The sequence below is a fragment of the Synchiropus splendidus genome, chromosome 2 (genome assembly GCF_027744825.2).
Source record: "Synchiropus splendidus isolate RoL2022-P1 chromosome 2, RoL_Sspl_1.0, whole genome shotgun sequence".
NCBI classification, from domain to species: domain Eukaryota; kingdom Metazoa; phylum Chordata; class Actinopteri; order Syngnathiformes; family Callionymidae; genus Synchiropus; species Synchiropus splendidus.
Genome location: NC_071335.1, coordinates 26,387,517 through 26,406,333, shown reverse-complemented (window position 1 = coordinate 26,406,333; position 18,817 = coordinate 26,387,517). Strand labels below are relative to the sequence as shown.

At 46.0% G+C, this 18,817-nt stretch overlaps 1 protein-coding gene across 1 annotated transcript in view; it reads right to left on the bottom strand.

Moving 5' to 3' along the window:
- The window catches only part of LOC128753445 (voltage-dependent calcium channel gamma-2 subunit-like), a 55,810-nt gene extending 37,610 nt beyond the window's left edge, over window positions 1-18,200 (bottom strand). The window contains exon 1 of the mRNA XM_053855158.1: window positions 16,551-18,200. Within this exon, the coding sequence (XP_053711133.1) occupies window positions 16,551-16,761 (211 nt within the window). The 5' untranslated portion in view covers window positions 16,762-18,200. The remainder of the gene's footprint in view (window positions 1-16,550) is intronic.
- Between the last annotated feature and the right edge of the window lie 617 nt (window positions 18,201-18,817).

The following is an 18,817-nucleotide window of genomic DNA, read 5'->3' as shown; positions in this document are numbered from 1 at the left end:
GCGGAACATTCACAAAATAATTCTCCTTTAATATCAGAGGGAGCGTATCACAACACAGACGTCTTCGGCACCAAAGGCAAAGCGCTTGGCTCACTTTCTAACTTTCTTTTTTCATGTGATAACTATTGATCATGTAATTCAAACTGAGGTTTTATTCTCGGAGGAGATGAAAGTGTTTTATCGCACATTTCGCAGCGCCAGTCTTCTGAAACACAGACGTGTTCGCGTGTCAAAGGCAATGATTTGACACGTCAGCCGCCTTCATTCAAGATGTGTAGCGACTGCCGAGGTCAGCAAAACATTTCCAATGAAATCGGAGAGTAATTGTCTCATTCTGCTCTTTGTTGTCGATCACTTTGGAACGTGTCAACCAAACTGATATCTGATGAAACAAAAAGATGTCCCGCATGTCTTTAATGATGGAACAAGATTTTTATAATGAAGTCAATGAAGGAGTCGAGACAAGACCAAACTGAGACTCTGAGCAAATGACTGCACTGCATTTCTTAATGCAGTTGGAAAAAAAGACTAGCATTGTTTATCATAAGAAATAAATCTCGGAGTCTATCAAACGAAATGACTTGGCCTTTGTCCTCAAATGGGTCTGACTCAAGTCCACCTGCAGAGTCGCTCTGGAATTCGACCGGGTTTAACGTTTTCCCCAGCATCACAAGTGTCAGACCATCGAGTCACTGGACACACTTCGATATAGAATGAGGTGAAAACAACCCAAAAGAGGGAGCAGGCCTTGTGGAATTATGGATTCACCTGTTCCCACAGACTCTAAACGCTAAACTGCTCTCATGTTATTCAATAGTGTTGCGGATAACAACGGCTTCAAATGGAAATAGAGTTTTTTTTAAAGCCTTTGGAGCCAAAAACTAAATAAATAAATGAGTGAGTCTACTATATATATATATATATATATATATATATGCAAATAGAAACAGAAGAAAGAAGTCAAAATCTGTTGCGTCCCAGACACATCTGAGGTGACAAATGTGGCAGCTAAGCAAACACCAGCCATCGACCTTCGACCGGCTCCAAAGATTGACTGCTGGAATTGGTTTCATTAACATAAGGATGCGATATATTGATTATCTCGCGTCGTAAAGCACTGACGGAGAGCGTTTGGGGAGCCGTCATCCCCGCGGGAACGTGACTCAGCCATTTCTAGCGACTCATCCTAATATTGGCTTGCAACCGCTCTGTAACTGATAGCATTTTAGCTTGAAACCGTCATTGCGCCGCTGAGGAATTAGCCGCTGCGCTGTTACCATGGATGTCATAGTTGCGGCACAGTTACGGGATGTTTTTTTAAAAACATTCTCAACAGGTTTCACTGAAAATCACAGCGCATGGTTGGGTTTTCATTGCTTCTCAAAATACAATCTGGATCCAGGAATCTTAAAAGGAATTTGTCGCTGACCGAGCACTATTCAGGACCTTTGGAAAACATGTCTTTATAAACCAATCGAATCTGACGGAGACCAGCAAACATGCTTCAACTAACAATCTTTTTGGTGACCAGCCGCTTTTCAAGAATGACCTTTCAATGCAGGACAAAAACATTGTCAGTTATGGGTCAATAATGAGCTGCTTGGTGAAGGTCTGCACGCGCTATGATTTTGTTCTACTGCGAGGAATATTTAGCGTCGTCACCATCTCTAAATTCGATACACAATCTTTATGAATTTGTTATTTCTATGAATTTGTGGAGCATTTCTTATGCATTTTTTTAAAATATATTTTCAGTATATAGTTTGCAGCTGGTTGCCATCAGCTTCTCTTGATGTTTCTGCCTGAAAAAAAATATTTGAATCATCATAATAAATTGATTTATTAGTAAAACAAATGAATAAAAAATAAAAGCATAAATTGTCAAAATTATCCGACTACTAACTTTAAAGCCATGGGAGAGTTCGGTGACATTGTTGTGGGAATAAAAAAAAATCCCAACAGTCTGAACGTGACCTGCACCTTCAAAGGTTTGAAAAAAAACAAAAAAAAAAACACTTCCAAGATGAACTCTCAGATATTGACTATCTTCCATAGGTAACAAACACTGGGCCTCACAGGCTGGTTGTTTGCCAAGCAGTCTGTAGTGTCAAAGCCTTGTGAAAGAAGTGATACTCAAAAGTAAAGTCAGCAGATGGCCCCCAGAAACCAAGCAAAATAACAATGACGTCGGTGCGCGCACATTAACACTGCAAACGCTGAATCTTGCTTCTGTTTGTCACCCGCACGTCAGCAGTAAAACAACAAACTGTTGCTGGAGGTCATTTGGTGTCCACGTGCTGCTGACCTGAGCTCAAACACTGGAATTCTGCTGAACTGTTTCATTTGATTGACGCGGACACGGCAGCCGGGAGGAGACTTCTTGTTTACACAACATCAACGCGTCACTGCGACTTGCAGACGCTGCTTCTTCCTGAGAGTTCAACAAACACCGAGTTAAATCATGAATCCAGGCTTTGTCTACACCCAAGTTCAGCCCCGGATTAGTTCACGCCCACGAGTCCTTTTCAAGTGTGATCGTGTTTGTTGGCGTTTTTTTAACTGTATTTCATGGGAAAACATTTTGTTGGCAATAGACAAGCGAAACAAATCTTTGAATGCGATTGTTTGGAGGGTTGCCGTGTGTTTGACTGTGTTTTTCGGAGCTTGACTTCCAGCTGTGGACTGTTTTCCACCACAGAAATGACGCCAAGTTGCTCTTTAGATTGACTGATTGATAGAAAGGGGTCAGGCTGACTCACAGGAGGGGGGGGGGAGTGTGGCCGAAAATATTATAGAGACTCGCTCACACTCAGCACGGCGCGAGTCTTTTACCGGGTCATTTAGCATTTTCAATTGATCAATGAGCAGCGGGAAGTGTCAGTGACGGATTCACTGGCAGCTACTGGATGTGTGTGTAAGACTCCCCTACAGGACCCCGCGGGCCCATGACTAACCAAACACCCAACAGCAAGCGGTTGGAAAAATGCGTTCTTATCAGCTTGCGCCAGCAAACACATGCACCTGGCATTATCAGGGAGGAAATAGAAGCAGGTTAGATGTTTCTACACCGGCGTGTCTAGTGGATGGACTCTGTTTGACCTTACGGTTTTAGATCGGAGAAATTCAGTTGTCAGTTGCGATGTCATTTGTCGCGAAGAGTCGCACTGCTGCAGGTTATGTTTTCATTTGTCAGAAATGAGAAAATGAATGGGTGATTGGATTTTGGAGCTGACCCGGTGCCCCATTTGGATCCATATCTGACTGACATCTGAGCTTCGTACTCAACTATTAGAACCCATCGGATGACGTCACGGTAGATAGTCTCACTCAACGCAGTTTGATCTGGAGCATGCTAATATTGAGGAGCTAAAAATCTGAGGGCTACAGTGTGACTTCTAGATCCTTTAGAAAAACAGAAAGATTCTAAAAAAATCAATCATTCAAAACAGATAAATAAAATTACCAGTATTTACAAGCCATTGCGGTACAACCAACACCAGTACTGTAAGTACTGTACGATAAACGTGCAACAGCGTTGCCTGAAGTACATCGGAAAGGTTGGTGCTGACTGACACAGAGAACCACAACACATTCTCACTCTAATATCGATGGTGCAAAACCAAGTGACCTCAAATTGTGGTGTAAGATTAGAACCTTTACTGTAGTAGCGCCACCCAATGGCTTAATTCATGCCAAAATTGTTCTTTTATATTGTGCTGAAGGGTCCGGTGAAGCTCCTCAGGAGGGGAAACATTTGATCTTATTGAAAGACTGATGCATCCACTGGCAAATGTCAGCAGGAAATTGTGTTGGTCCAAGAATTCAAAGTACTGAGATCTTATCAACCCACTCTTGCTCAAAACGTTGCAGCGTCAGTGACTGTTCTGGAGTGGACGAATGGCCAATCCAACATGGACATGATCTTCACATTCACGGCCATGAGCTGAGCCAGAAGACTCACGGACGGTGTTGAGGTGCTTGTCCCAGGGAAAGCTAGGCTAGTGGCAAGTGTAAAATGGTGTCAGAAGTAGGATGACGTAGTGAAGCTGACCCACTTCTGAGCATCACATCGAGTGAGTCGGATGGAGCCGCAGGAATAATTGAACCCAAGGGAGGGGAGGGATGTTGGCAAGGGACCTGTGACGGAACCCACGGTACCCCCCTGACCCATCCTCTGTCTCGAGGAGATGAGTCACCAGGGTGGATCTTTGGAACACTATCAGGAGGACAAGGGTCGCTGTGTTTATTTTGGCTACTTTCACTACAAATCCTGTCGAGAACGTCCTTCGCTGGACCATGAGGAGTGGCTCATGAGTTCAGCAGTGTTGTTGGAAACAAGGATAAACAAGTGGAAAGCTGGGCTTGATACAGGACGTAAACATTGTGATTTACTGCCGAGCGCCGACGACACGGCACAGACAGGCAAGTTCATCATCGACTGCTTAATGTGGCTGTTCGCTAGTTGACTCCATAAAGCACAGATGAATCATAACTCCACACCTCAGTAGTTTTCCTCACGAGCGCCAGACATCACTACGCTAGGAAGCGGATTACAGAACTCTTCCATCGAGAGACACTTCACTTTTGCTTGATGTTTTTTTTGGTCCAAATATTTGATGTGAGAGAAAGAGCTCTGCCCTTTAGTTCAGCTCATGAGCATGGTCCACCTCTGGGAGGCGCTCTTCTCCAACCTGGACTCCAAACCCTCTTCCTCCATCTGGCTGCGTCAAATCTGGGGAAAGATTTCAAGGTCTGAGGCAAGATGTGAAAATGACTCTTCCGCTACACTTAACAGTTGAGGTTCTTCTTCTGCTTCTTATGAAGTGTCGGATGGCGTCTTCGAAAGCGCTGGCGTAACACGACCTTCCTTCACCCTGGGGGTGGCCGGTGGCATCGCCTCTGGTCGGCGCAGATGTGCGAGGGTTAAAACACGAAACCACTCACCCTGGATGACCCCGCAAGACAACAGGTCTGACCGTCCCCTCTTAACCTCTGACCTTCTTGATCGCACATCACCGTGTGACACACGGGAAAGCCGCCGCGTGTGCACGTTTGTGAAGTGTGTTTTCGATGCCGGCCGCAGATCAATAGCGAAAGGTCTCGCATGGCGAAGCGACGGCCTGCAGGCACGCTCGCACACATTAGCCATGACTGCATTGTTACTCCATCAGTGTGACCATATGTTAATGGTGACACAAACTCAATAGCAGTAGCGGCTTTACACCATTTCCCAGCTCTATCGATCAGTCGCACAGGTGAGACTGAAGTGGGCGGAGCCTCATCGCCACGAGAACTCCAGGACGTAACCGTCGCTCACACTCACCGGGGCCTCAGTGTTTGGACTCATCACGCCTGTAGGACGCGGGAGCAGTGGCGCTGTCAGCACCTCTCCCGCCGAGCGCTAAACAGAGGGAGCTGAGGTGCCAACTGCTCTCCGCTTACATACAGCTACTATACAGCAGAACAAAGAAGGTGACACACGGCTACTAGTGTACGACACCCTGCGAAACACAGCAGTGTCCAAACCTGGAAGCCATTATCAGTGGTTGTACGTTCCATTGCTGCACATTTGCTGCGACAAGATGTCCTGATGTCAACCCTTTTTCACTGTGAAAAACAACTTTTACTGAGTGTAGCTACTGTCTCCTTTTAATATGTATTTATTTTTTTATGTAACATAAATCCTAAATAATGGGACATAGTTTTAAGTGGTGAATATCATAGCAAGTGAGAGTTTTTTTGTTTATTTAAGGCTGTTGTACTGTATAACAAGGTATTTTCTTCTGTATATTTAACTTATTTTGAGGTATAAAAAACATTAAAATGAGCATGACTTCCTTATTCAAAAAGGAAAAAAAAACTTTCTAAAAAAAAAAGAAAATTTATCAAAAATAAAAATATAGATGAATAATGTGTATTTATAATTTAAATGGCAATGGTACTTTTGCTTTGACCGCATGTGGCACCGGTGCCGCACTTTGCCCACCTCTGGTTCACACATACAGAACTCAATCATTTTAACATCTTAATCTTTCCTGAAGCCAAAATGTTGAAGGGAAAGTATGAAAATGTTTCCGACATGAGTTGCACTTAATGGTCGATGATGCTCTGACCTGATCTGAGCTGATGTCAAACTTTCCGTTCGAACCGATAAACAGATTTAACACCTCGGCCGGACTAAAACATGAAAGTCTGCGGGTTCAACTGAGCTGAAATGTTTCCTTCACAAACGGCGTTGCTCGGCGAGACGCACGGAAACACAGTGATATCAGGATTCACCTTCTTTTTTAGGTCTAGACGGAGACCATATGGTCAATCTGCGATTTCCATCTTTTGACCAAGTGAAGCAACGGCGCCTATAAATAGGCGCGAGGCAGGCAGGAATTTCCTGTGCGACTTGAGCTGTACAAACTAAACTGCTGTGGCACACTTGCCTCCCATCACATCAGCGACTGCTAACAGCACTGTCTCACCCTGTTAGTGAAACACTTCAGCATCTGCCGCAGCAACAGAACGGCACACACCACTGGATGCAACCTTCACAATGATTATGCACCAACACTGTGCTGTAAACCATCAGACAAACACCCAGGAAATGACACGCCGCAGCAGCGGAAAGCCTTTGTGTGGGAACCTTTTCTTTTAAATTGTCACCGCTTGTTGTGTCATGATGTCATTTGTGAGTACAATCCCGCTCTGTGGGGCTTTAAAACGGGCGACAGTGAAGCCACTGCTTGACTAAAAATGGGTTTAATATGTGCACAGAGGCAATAAAGGAGACGGAGGAACGGGAAATAGTGAGTGGCAGCTGTTTGTTTTCCTTCAGCGTGAATGAGAGACGATGAGTGCAGCAGTGCAGGTGAGGCTATAAACAGGCGGCAAACTGCCCAGAAAAAGCAAGATAGAGGGTCCATTTTGTTTTTTGGATGAATGGATCGATCAGGACACATGGCTTTTCCCTCCCCTTTTTTGTGACTTTTGACAAGGCGAAACTAAAGATGAGGAACAAACTGACCGGTTTTGTTTGTTCTTCAGTGCCTCCCCTGCTCTCCAGTGGACCGTGTTCCCCCGATCACCCACAACACCCGACTCATTCGGCATCGCGAAACGGAGCCCAAACAACATTGATCCAGATTAGGTACCGGTCGCCTCGGACTTACTTGTCTTGTGTTGATCGGATCATTCTACCAACATTATTATCTTATCTTGCGGCTCTGAGCCTCTTATTTTGACCAAGCTATTTGGTTCCCTCTCTTGTGTAGTCTAGTGCCACTGGGCCTCTATTTAGGCATTCATGCTCTAAATTCCTTTGACCTGTAAATCTGTCCTCCATTTTTAATAATAATAATAACCGTGAATATATAAAGTCCACTTCTGGGACTAAATGTGCTTCTCATGTCACACTGTTTTTTTTTTTTTTTTTTAATGTAGCCATCAGCCTTACAATGTTTTCTAGCGAAGTAGAAAGTGTCACTCATCTCCTGCCATCGTTGCAAATATGTTTTTTTTTTATTCTGCCAGATAAATACATACATATGACTGCTGGACAGTTTAGTAGAGTCATCACTTTACCTCTCTGTTTTTGGACAGTGGGAGGAAACCTGAGCCTCCGGGGGAAACTCGCACAAACATGAGAAGAAGAAGAAGAACGCAACTCCACAGAGAGAAGGAGCCTAGTACCGAAGTTGCAACAAGCTGCCATTGAACCCATGACCTTCCAGCTGAGAGGTTGCAGCACTCAAGGTTTAGACGCTGACCACAGACCAAACCCATCTGGTGAAACTTTTTTTTTTTTTAAGTGCGAACATCTCAACACAAACAGCAACATCAGGATGCACTTTCACCTCCGAGAACAAGACTCTAAAGCCAAATTCTGTGGTGATGTTTACACACATTTATAAAGAAATTATTTAAGATACTGAAGTAAAGCATTAAAAACAACTTAAAACATGCCCAAAAAAGCAAAACCCAATATTATATCACTCACTTTTTAATTCTGCCAGATAAAATAATTGAATAACTGTATTTCCTATAGTCATTAAAATACAGTGTGAGATGGTAAACATTGGTAAGGAATTCAATGGTTGTTGTTGTAAAAATAAATAAATACAATAAAATAAAAAACAAAACAAAACAGTTTTCCTCGCGATCTAATCCGCACTGGAAGGCGGCATCACAACATGATGTAGCTCAGATGAGATGCGGAGCTGTGTGAAGGACTTCTATCCAAGTGTTAAATATATTTCTGGATCTGTGTAAATAGGGTGTGTGGCGCTGGTGCGGCGTGTGAGTCTGTGTGCGCTCGTGTGATTGATCTCCCTTCATCGCAGCAGGCCACAGTGTGTGACAGTCCCAGGTGGCGTCGGAGTGCTCGTAAACAGACCCAGTGATTGAGTGGCTGTGATGCCCCTCTGACAGACGGCCTTGTGCTGCCAACACATCGCCATAGTTACACCCCGTCACGTGACCGCCGACCGCTCTGTTGCCAAGCATGACCAGCAGAGTCGCGACAAACTGGACCGGAGTTAGCATCTCCGTTTGTCGCGCTCCGTGTTCAGAGGGATGAACTCTGTGGTTTTGTTGTTCAGTTTTGCTACAGACAAAATAAAATCCTTGGATGTTTGCTTTTTATTTACACTATTTTCCATTGGCATGAAGAGGATATTTTGGTAAAAAGCAATGGGATGAAAGGTCAAACTGAGCTTGGCTAGAAAGACACACAATGAAAGAGACCAACACCTCATTGGCAGAAACACATCTGCCGTCACACGCGGCGCGGCGGCTCCGGCTCCTGTCCTGATGGAGATTAATAGCAGCGTTTAGAGCCCGCTGAGCTCCACCTGTCAAGGCTGCAGCCTCGGGGGCACTTTTGGTCCGAATGAGAGACTGTCCCGGGGCAAGATCTATCACGGCCGAGCAGGACGGGCTCGATATCTGGTGCCAGTCTCTGCAGCCGGACCACCCACGTCGGGTCATTTGTCCAGATGACAGGCCCACTGAGCCAATCCCACTGCAGCAGACAAGAAAGCGCCGTGCGCTGAAGAGAGCTGAAGGTACTTTGGGAAAAAAAAATGAGGCAAGTAGCAGCACTGTATTATTTTTCTGGGAATCCGCTAACTTGTTTAAATTGCTTCGTGTTGCCCAGGTCTGATTGTCGGCGCGTGACAGCCGCCGTGACCCGTCACAATAGCCTGACGCGCTGGATGCTGACGCTCCGCCAGCCTCAGCGCCGAGCCACAACAATGCCTTTTATTACCTTACGCAGCGTTGTAATAATACATGTCAAAGTGTGTCTATGATCTTTGCCCTCAGTCAAAACGGAGCGGGGAACGCTAACAGCATCAGGTCGCTACAATAGTGCTAGCGTAGATGCTTTTTGTTGAACGTGGAGGCCGAAATGAAACAGCTGGCATTAGTATTCCCTGAGCTGGAGCAGTTCACGACAACACATGAGTGATTTAACCTCCTGCTTAACCTTCGCAAAACAAAGTGTGTTGATGGACGTTAATGAAAGAAAAGCAGGGATCTGAGGTTGAAGCGAATCAGGGTCATGACTGTGTATAACTCAGTGTTTGGACGCAAAGTCTGTGGCAATGTACGAACACACACGTGTGATTTTAGGGTTCCAACTTAAACGTAAACATCACAACTGATACTTAGGATCGCAGGTCGATCCTGTTATTTTTCGACGATCAGTTAGTCACATGATCCGACCGATACAGCTTTCATCCGCCACCAGCTGGTTTCTCACGATATAGTGACACAGTGACCCGTAACTTGTTGTCAATCGTGCGCGGAGAGAAAAGTATTGGCTCAGTTCTGCATCAGTATCGGTGGGATAAATAAAAAAAACCTGATCAGGAAATCCTGAATCACAACTTCATGCAACTCTTGAGAGCCAATGTTTGCTCTGTTCATGTTCTGAAAAAAAGATCCAACCAATAAAAACCCCTGTTTAATGGGATGTTAGCATTGCCATGCTAGCCACTGGAACTTGTCCTATTTGTGAGAATGAAATATGAACACACCACTGCAGAAAATCTGGGAAATATTTTGAAGTTTCATTGTTTAGGTCTGACACCGGTACTTATAGTCATATCCATTGAATGGCCACCGATACCACGAAACCGATACCACGACAAGAAAGCTACCTATGTACAAGAAAAACACAATGAGGAATGCTGTTCTAATAACAATATATGTGGGAAAAAAAAGCTACTTTATGTGCAATGTACTCAAATACTAGTACCGGTACTCGTACACTTATTGTTTTGTAAAAAAAAAATGGTATCGGAGCATCCCTCGTTTTTAAAGGGTCCAATCGGAGCTTCTTCCATTCAATATGGCTCAACCGCGCAGCTTCCCAAAACCGCTTTGTTTCACTCCAAAGACCCACGGAGTGTGTCAGAAAGCGGACGTTGGTCAAAACCCTGCTTCCTCCAACAGGAACTAGATTAGCCCCTTTTCTTCAGATTTCTGTCTCGCACACCAACTCCATTGCACTTTTGGAGCTTTAGATAAGCCGAGGACTTTGTGTTTGTTCCATTCTCAAAGCAGATTAATATTTGCAAATCCAGGTAATTAGCCGCTCTCGACGCCCGATCTGCATGTAATTCGATTATATTGGTTCAGTTTCCATTGTCTGCAGCTCAATAAACAGAGGAGTGGAAGCCTAAAGGCAGGGTGGCAAGCATGTGCTGTTCCGTATGGGGAGGTCGGCGCGCCACTCCAAACCTCGACGGTGACTAGGTGCCACGGATCATGACAAAACTTCAGCAGAAGTAAGAAATGTCAACGTATCTAGTAGAGTAGGAATGTCTCCCCTCTGAAAATGTGGCCAAAGTGTTTGGGCTCAGCCCCCTCTTCATCCGATATGTGCTTTGGGAAGAAGGTGTCTTGTCTCTCCTTGAGAAGTAGAAGTCATCCAGGAGATACTCAGACTGGTTCAGGTGCTGCTGGGAAGAGGCGCCGGGGCAAACCCAACGTCTTTGAGAGGCCGTTTCACTGGAAGAGGATTTTGTGGAGAGGGAAGGCTGGGTTACTTTACTGCGACGGCTGCCCCCACGACCCAACCTCAGGTGGAAAATAGACACGACGCAACCAGTCTGTCCAAACCTGCCTGATCTATCATCCCAGACACATTCAGTAGCACCAGCGATGACCCTGACCAGTCAGTTGTGAGCCTCACCAAAGAAACCTCAGCATGGTCACGACTGGGAAGAACATCTCCGCGCCGGGAGGTTTGGCCGACGGCTTTGCTGCGAGGCCGCGGCGCCCGCCACACCGCCGCACTCGTCTAACCACAGCGATAAATCATTAAACAGCAAGAACACAAGTCGAGCTTTCGGATTCGGTTGCTGACTGAAGCACTTCCGAGCTGTGTTTAGTTATTTGTTGCTTTGTTTTCCTCCCATCGGCTCATCAGCTAAGATGGATGTCAACAATCATAATGGCTGAGTTAAGGGCGCTAGTGGCTATTAGCATAATTAATGTCATCAGGGTAATGCACCTCAAACCTTCGACAGCGGTTCTCGCTCCACGACCGAAGGGACAGGATCAAAAAGAGGGTTTTCTGTACCCGTCGACAGTGTCTCTGTAAACGGTGGGCTGTGATGTATTTGGTTTAAAGCCAGTGCAGATAGGTTAGATAGAACGTAGGCCTGTGTGTTAAAGATAGCGCACGATGCCTGAGGGGGTGTGACAGCAAACCAGGGCTGCCTGTGCTTTCTCTCTCTCTCTTGTTCTTTTTATTCTCTCCTCCTCCCTCCCTCGCTTTCTCAACACCTCCCGATAGTCCTCCTCATCTTCCTGCTCTGAAGGCGAGGCGCTGTGAACCGATCCACCGCTTCATGCTTTTCTTTACCATTTCAAATCTCTGGTGCCAAGGACAGACAGCCAGCGCTCAAGTGCAGGAGGCAAAGCCACTTAAGCAAAAAAAAAAAAGAAATCAGCACATTACAGCGAGAGAGTTGGCATGAGGCTCTTCATGCTACCACTGTTGTTCACTGCTGCCAACATGCGGCTTTCTGACGGCCGAGGTTGACAAATGTGTGCCTCCAACAAAGAGTTATGGGACCGAAAATGCATTTTATTGCGAGGAAATAGTAGCTATTACAAAGATACGACCGGCTACTTGCTGTAAAGAAAATCATAAGAGCGCACGCAGCAGAATGAAATCTCCCTCTGAGGGTAAATGGATTTCTTCTCAGCAGAAGAGTGAAAGAACGACTACATCCAAGCAGTTGAACAATCTACTATCAAGCACAGCAACTGAATCCCAGCGCTGAACACAAGTTCACGAGCACAACAATGTCTCTTTGAGCAACATCACTCAAGTCGTTTCGCGGTTTTACTGAGGATATAGTGATGTGTAATGAGAGCGAGGATGAAGTGGAAGAGAAGCTGGAGGGATGAGGGGAGCGACGAGAAAAGGAGGTCAAGACAGAATACATGTGTGTGAATGAGAGGGAGGCAGGAGGGAGCGTGACGCTGAGGGGGGGGAGAATGAGGGGCAAGTATTCGGGGGTCAATCATCCAGAGTGACACGGAAAAGAGAGGAGGGAGCTTGTCAAAGGCAGATGAGGCGAGATCAGAAGTGAGAATATCACGAGACATGGCGAGGGTCAGACTGAGTTAGGGAGATGGTTTCTCGACAGGAGAGTCAGGCTTGAACCAAAGGTGATGGAGATGAAGAGGAGGGCAGCAGAAGATGAAGGAGTGAAGGGGGTGACCAAGCACAATAACAAGCACAAGCCTTCCTCCAAAGGGCGCTTCAAAACATCCCAACAAAACAGGTACGAGATCGCAAACACAAAAATATCATATCCAAAGTACTAATAATCCCTGCAAAAGTGAGAGGTGCAACTGTAGTTACTACTCACAACCTTAAGGAAGGCGATGAAATTCACTTTTATGGACACAAAACACACTCAGTCAGCAAGATTTTGATTTGCTATTGTCCACATACAATAACGTAATACGTGTATATTATTTCTCCTTTAAGACAGTTGCCTTTTATTGTTGAAAGCAAAAGGCAAGTTTTCACCCTCCATCGTAGTCTTGACAACCCAACCTCGCTCCCATGAGATAAAATATATTGACGTTGGGAAGAGGACTTTTGTGTCCTGCGCATGTTTGGATTTGGCTTGGATCATCCATCCATCCATCCATCCATCCATCCAGTCCAGCACTCGCCTCGTGTCTAAAACATCCCCCTAACTTTCTCTCTGAACTTCCCTTTAAAACAATACGTGACTAAAACAACGTTCCAAAGCAATTCTTCTGAGAGTCTGATCGGAATCATTGCAGCAGTCTCTCTTTTTCTCATATCATAGGGTCCATCTTTTCCACTGCAATTTTATCTTCCAAAAGTTTGTTTAACTGCTATTTATAAAACACATTTAACAGGGTCAAGCCGCAGTTGGCTCACTCAGGGGAGACGGACACATCTTCCTGTTTGCCAGTACCAGCGCAGTGAGGTCATATATGTGTTCCCTGACCCGTCTGTCCTCCATACATACGCTGCTGTGTGTCCTGGAAGCCGCTTTTCTTGCGGAAATCTCAAAGTGAATCACGGGAGAAGTCCCAGAAACACTACGAATATGTGTCATCTGCGGCTTTGTCCTGTGACTAAGGTGAAACTGGGGCAGCGTGTGATTCAGGCTGAAGATGGATCACAGGCTGGAGGTAAGACTCTGTGTCCTGGTCTTTGAATAGAGTGTGTGCCTGCCTGTGTGTGCACATTTGGCTCTTTCAAAAACCAGTAAAAGCAAGTGTTCACTTGGCAACGGTTCTGCATCCTGAGCACGGGATTGTCTTCCTGGAAAATGGTCAAAGAGCATTGCCAGTATGGTCACAGCACCGTGACATGTCAGCAAAGAAATTGGTGTCTATGTGTCTCCGGATCCTTTGAAACGTCCACTGTGGTAGCACGGGAGTTGTTGCTCAAACTTGTGCGCAGATGACAAGAACTTTCTGAAGGCGCAATCTAAAATAATGAGCAACCAAAACAAACCTCTGCTTTCGTTCCGTGAATCTGCTCTTTTAAAATAGTAGGAACATTTCGTCGGCAGGCAGCTTCGCTCGCAGAAAAATATACCTTTCCCTCACATTTTACATGGAATTATACTGGAATAAGCAAAGGGATTTCGAGGTGACGGGGTGGGCTGATGTGATGTGCACAACTAACATGGAAGAATATAGACCCGGCTTTGCTCTACCGCGACCTTGGCGCCCAACGTGGGCCCTCATATGGAATAGCGTGTGGCACAGTGGCCCCAGCAGCGGTTAGTAACTTGGTTTACTCCTGCAGTGGGGTCGAAAATGCAAGACAATCCCTGAAACTTGAGGCAAGGAACAGCCTGGATATGGCACGTGAACAAGGCGACATTGACAGGTTTTGAGCCTTACACAGAACCAGTATGACATTTGGATTTATTCCCCATCCAACTTCACACACTTGCTCCACCTTGTTTGTCAGTCATTCATTCCTGATCGGTGAACTCGGTCACTAAACCAACTCTCCACAGCAGCAGTCAGCTCACCGTCATCATCGAATTTCCAGCCCCAATAGGTGTTTTTTTTCAGCCTGGGAAAGAGGTGGAGGTCACTGGGCGCACAGTCAGGAGACTAGGGTCTGAGGGAGGAGCTTCCATCGCAACACAGCAGGTCCAGACTAAGTCGTCCCAAAAAGATCTTCGTCTCAGATCCGATGCTGATCTAACTGGGAAATTGTACTCTAGATCTTCAGCACCTCCTTCTTTAGCTGACATGAAGCTGCTAACTATCTTGCAATGCAACACTTTAACCCCCAAAATATATATGCAATGTCGCATGGTTCTTCTTTGCACCCTTATTTGGCACCACCTCGACTGCTAGTTTTTATGGAGGAAACCCTGCATACAGTTGTTGATAAACCTGCATGTTTTTTGACTGTGGGAGGAAACTAGAGTGCCTGGGAAGAACATATAAACCCCACAAAGGAAGGTTGGGAAGCTCACAGCCACCTGAAAAAGCCAAGAAAGAGCGACGTACAAAGGTTGGGGTGGCTGACTATTTCATTCAAAGAAAGGGCAGTTGAGTTCAATGAGGCTGATGGTGCGACATCTGTTGAGAACAAGGTGGAACTACGGTTTAGCAGCAACCTCCAATGAGACACGCTTCGGTTCGATCCAGTTCCTCTTGTGGTGTGCGAGAGAAAGAGAGAGAGGGCAAGAGTGCTTCACCCAGAATAAAGATTTAATGCCTTGCTCTGAGCAGCAGGTAATTCACAGAAATTATATAACAATTGGACGGCTGACAGCAAACTACACTGCACTCACACAGTCTTTTAGAGGCAGCGGACAAATAATTCATACATGAAAAAGCGCGGCGCTTCCGGAGCGCCGTAGTGATTGCTGTCTTGAGGTGCGTAGTAGCACTTTGCTCTCACTGTGTCTGTATCATTTTGAGGTCGACGGTTCTGCTCGTAACAACGCCTTGAACATGTTTGACAGTTTTTGGAAAAACATTCACAACTGCAAAGGTCATGTTTTATCCGGTAGACTACAGAAGTGGCCTCTGCGTTGCGACGCGGGCCGGCGCGTGAACCCACAGTGGCTTTTAGAATACATTGAATCTGTTGCAAAGACCGATGCGAGGTTGCACTGCCTCCTTTATGACCAAACTTTCAGAGGCTAGGATTGAGGATTGGCTGCAGATGATCAAAGGCAACACCTTGTCATCATGAAGGAGGAGCAGTGGGAGATGTTGACCAAACATGGAACAAGGACAACAAGGTGGAATTCAAATTGATGAGGACCATAATGGGCCGGCCCAAGAATAAGAGTCATTCAGAGTGCCCTTTCTTTTTCCTGCGCTACGGTAACAGCGGGGAGAGACCCGGTCTAAAGTAGTGTACTAATATTTTTTGCTAATAGTTGGGCATGAGTCCAGCAAGACTTCACGAAATTACAGTGTGTGAAATATTCCTAAAACAGGTCTTTTTTTACCCTTCCTGGCGGGGTCTGTAGGGGTGGCACCTGTTCTGGTCTGGTGCCACCCCTACATAGACAGACACATATAGCTCTGCATCCATTTCATTTGAAGTTGCCAAATAACCTCTGGACTGTGGGAAGAAACCCGAGTGCCAAGGGGAAACAGAGCAGTGTAGTCAGAATTGAAGAGTCATGCATTGGCGTTACTCCTTTAACACTATTTTAAAAGCGTGAATAACCATTGAAACTGGACAACTGCCTCACGAGCGAGCCACCACACTTTGAAACCCTGGGAGCTGCAGTCTACAGGCAGATTTCTGATCTCAGTCGGAATCAAAAGCTTCTTCAAGTCGGTTCAGGATGAGAGTTATTTAGTATTTGACCTGGTCCGAGGATGGGGCCAAAGTCTTGACCTACAGTTACTTCTACAGTCATCGGTTAGTACCTTAATGACACCTCCATGTCAGACAAAGAGTCGGTCAAAATTGTCTTCTGGCTTGGAGAAAGAGAGTCATGTGTGTGTTGGGGAGCACAGGGTGTCGTCAGCATACATGGTAATTGTGTGGAGGCACTCACCTTCCAGACAGCAAGTCCTCCACAGGCCAGAGTGTGTCATAACCTCCTCGTTTTTCTTGCTGGTCTCGTTCTCGTTGGTGCTCTTGATTTTGCAGACGCCACGTGAATACAGCCAGTAGTCTGTCCCCACGGCAATGGTCATGAGACTGAAGGCAGCGAAGGCCCCCACCGTGGTTAGCAGCATCTGAACTCCGCGGTCAAACACGCCCATGTTGCCGCATTCCACGAAAGGGGGGCCCCCTTTCCTCTTGATGTACAGGAAGTAAATATTTGTGAGTTTGCGTCGCCACGCCAGCTCGGAAAACGGGGGGTGGGCTGCGTCGGGTGGACGACGGTAGCGGGGGGCCGCTGGGGGGGCGGGGGAATTAGGGGAGCTCGGGGGAAATCGTATGGTTGGTTTTTGGAGGGGGCAGCAAGCCAGCTACAAAAATAATCACAAGTTTGTTTTCAGGGTTTGATGCCGGGAGCTGTTTGGATTTCCTGACCAAACAAACTGGCCTGACAACAAAGTTCGCAGACAAAGCTTTCGGAATTCTTGAGTCAAGCTGGCGCAAACTTTGATCCCACTTGTTCTGGGATCAAGTCTTCCGGCAACACTTTAAAAATCTTTAGAAAATTATGAAAGATTCACAGTAATCTCTTTCACAGCACGATAATCTTCCGGATCACACTGTTATCCGCCAGCACAGTTCGGGCCAGAACTTTCACTCTCACACACACCTGCACACGCGGCAAGCATGCACACATGCACACAGTGCGAATTAATTCATACCGAAAAGGGGAGGCGGAGGGGAGGGGGGCTGTTAACACTAGCACAGTTACGCGGCCTGATTTCTTTCTTTAAAAAAACAGGAAAAAAAAAAGAAAGAAAATGTGGCCTGGACTTAAATGGGGGAGAAGCCAAAGCAGAGATTCCCGACAGATGATGACACGATTCTGGATGACTAACTTGGTGTAGCCAAGTGCATCGGTGGATTATGGAGTCTGGTGTAAGAAATGAAAAGACAGAAGGGGAGAAAGGCAGAAATGATTCAATCCAGCAGCAAGTCAATCACTCCCCCCTAAAGAAAAGTCAAGGACAGGATGATAAATAATCAGCCAGTACCATGACAACCAGCCACTCTCGAACAGAAAGAGCCGGATTCAAAACCAACCAGGGACGACACCCCCTTCTCTCCAAACCAGGGCCAAATGTTAAATTAAAAAAGCCGGATTAGTTTTCCTTTTTCCTAAAATTCTGATCCCCAGTTTCCATAGGTGGTCCCTAGACCTCTCTCCGGCGACACCAGGAACGGGCTATTCAGCAGTGGAGCGTGGCACATCCGTGCGGAGAGGCCGAGCATCAGCGGGCGTGCAGCCGCTGGGAGCGCGAGGAAGACGGCGAGCGGTGGATGGAGCGCGCCGGCGCCTCGGTGCTTCTTCCTTCAGCCTGATCCCGAATCACAGCCGGTGGAAAACATCAGCGCTGTTGTCATCACTTGAAAAGCAAGCCATCAATCTTTAAAAAACAAAGCGTTTTCTGTGGCGACACAGCGGAGCGCTGGGGGTTTTTGCACGAAAAACAGGTGAAGAATTTTCAGGTCGCGCAACACAGCAATCCTCGGTTCCCCCTTTTTCTTCTATGCAGGGCTGAGATAGAAGTGCAGAGGAGAGGAGGAGGAGGGGGAGGATGATGGTTAGAAGCTGAGAATGGGAAAAAAAAACAGAGAGAGAGAGAAGGGGGGGGGCAGCGGCGTTTACAAGCGCAACGCAATAACAACGCGCAACAAAGTCGTGTTTTTATTTTAAATACAACAGCATTCCACTGTCCGAGCATCTTGTTCTTATCGTTATACATCTTGATCATAATAAATATATATAATAATGATGTCAAATTGTGTGATACTTTTCATTTTTTTTGTTTGTTTTTGATGTTTTTGTTGTTGTGTAATGGACAAAATCCAACACTCTGGATTTTTATATTAGAAGTGATGAATGGCTGCACACGTTTTTCAGTGTCCAGCACGAAGGAGTCTGTGAGTACTTCTGCGTCACAGTGATATATAAATGTGTGAAAGTCTCCGTATCTCAAGTCCCAGCAGCAGCAGCAGCAGCATCCAGGAAAGCAGAGAATAACCTGTTTCTGATGTGGTGGTGCTGAAGTGGACAGCTCCGCTCGTCAAGCGGCGGAGTTTGAACCACCTTGTTGGAGTCAACATGTGCTTAATATACAGGTTTTTGTCCCAAGCTGACAGTCTAATCATTTATTTTATTATGAATAATTCTGT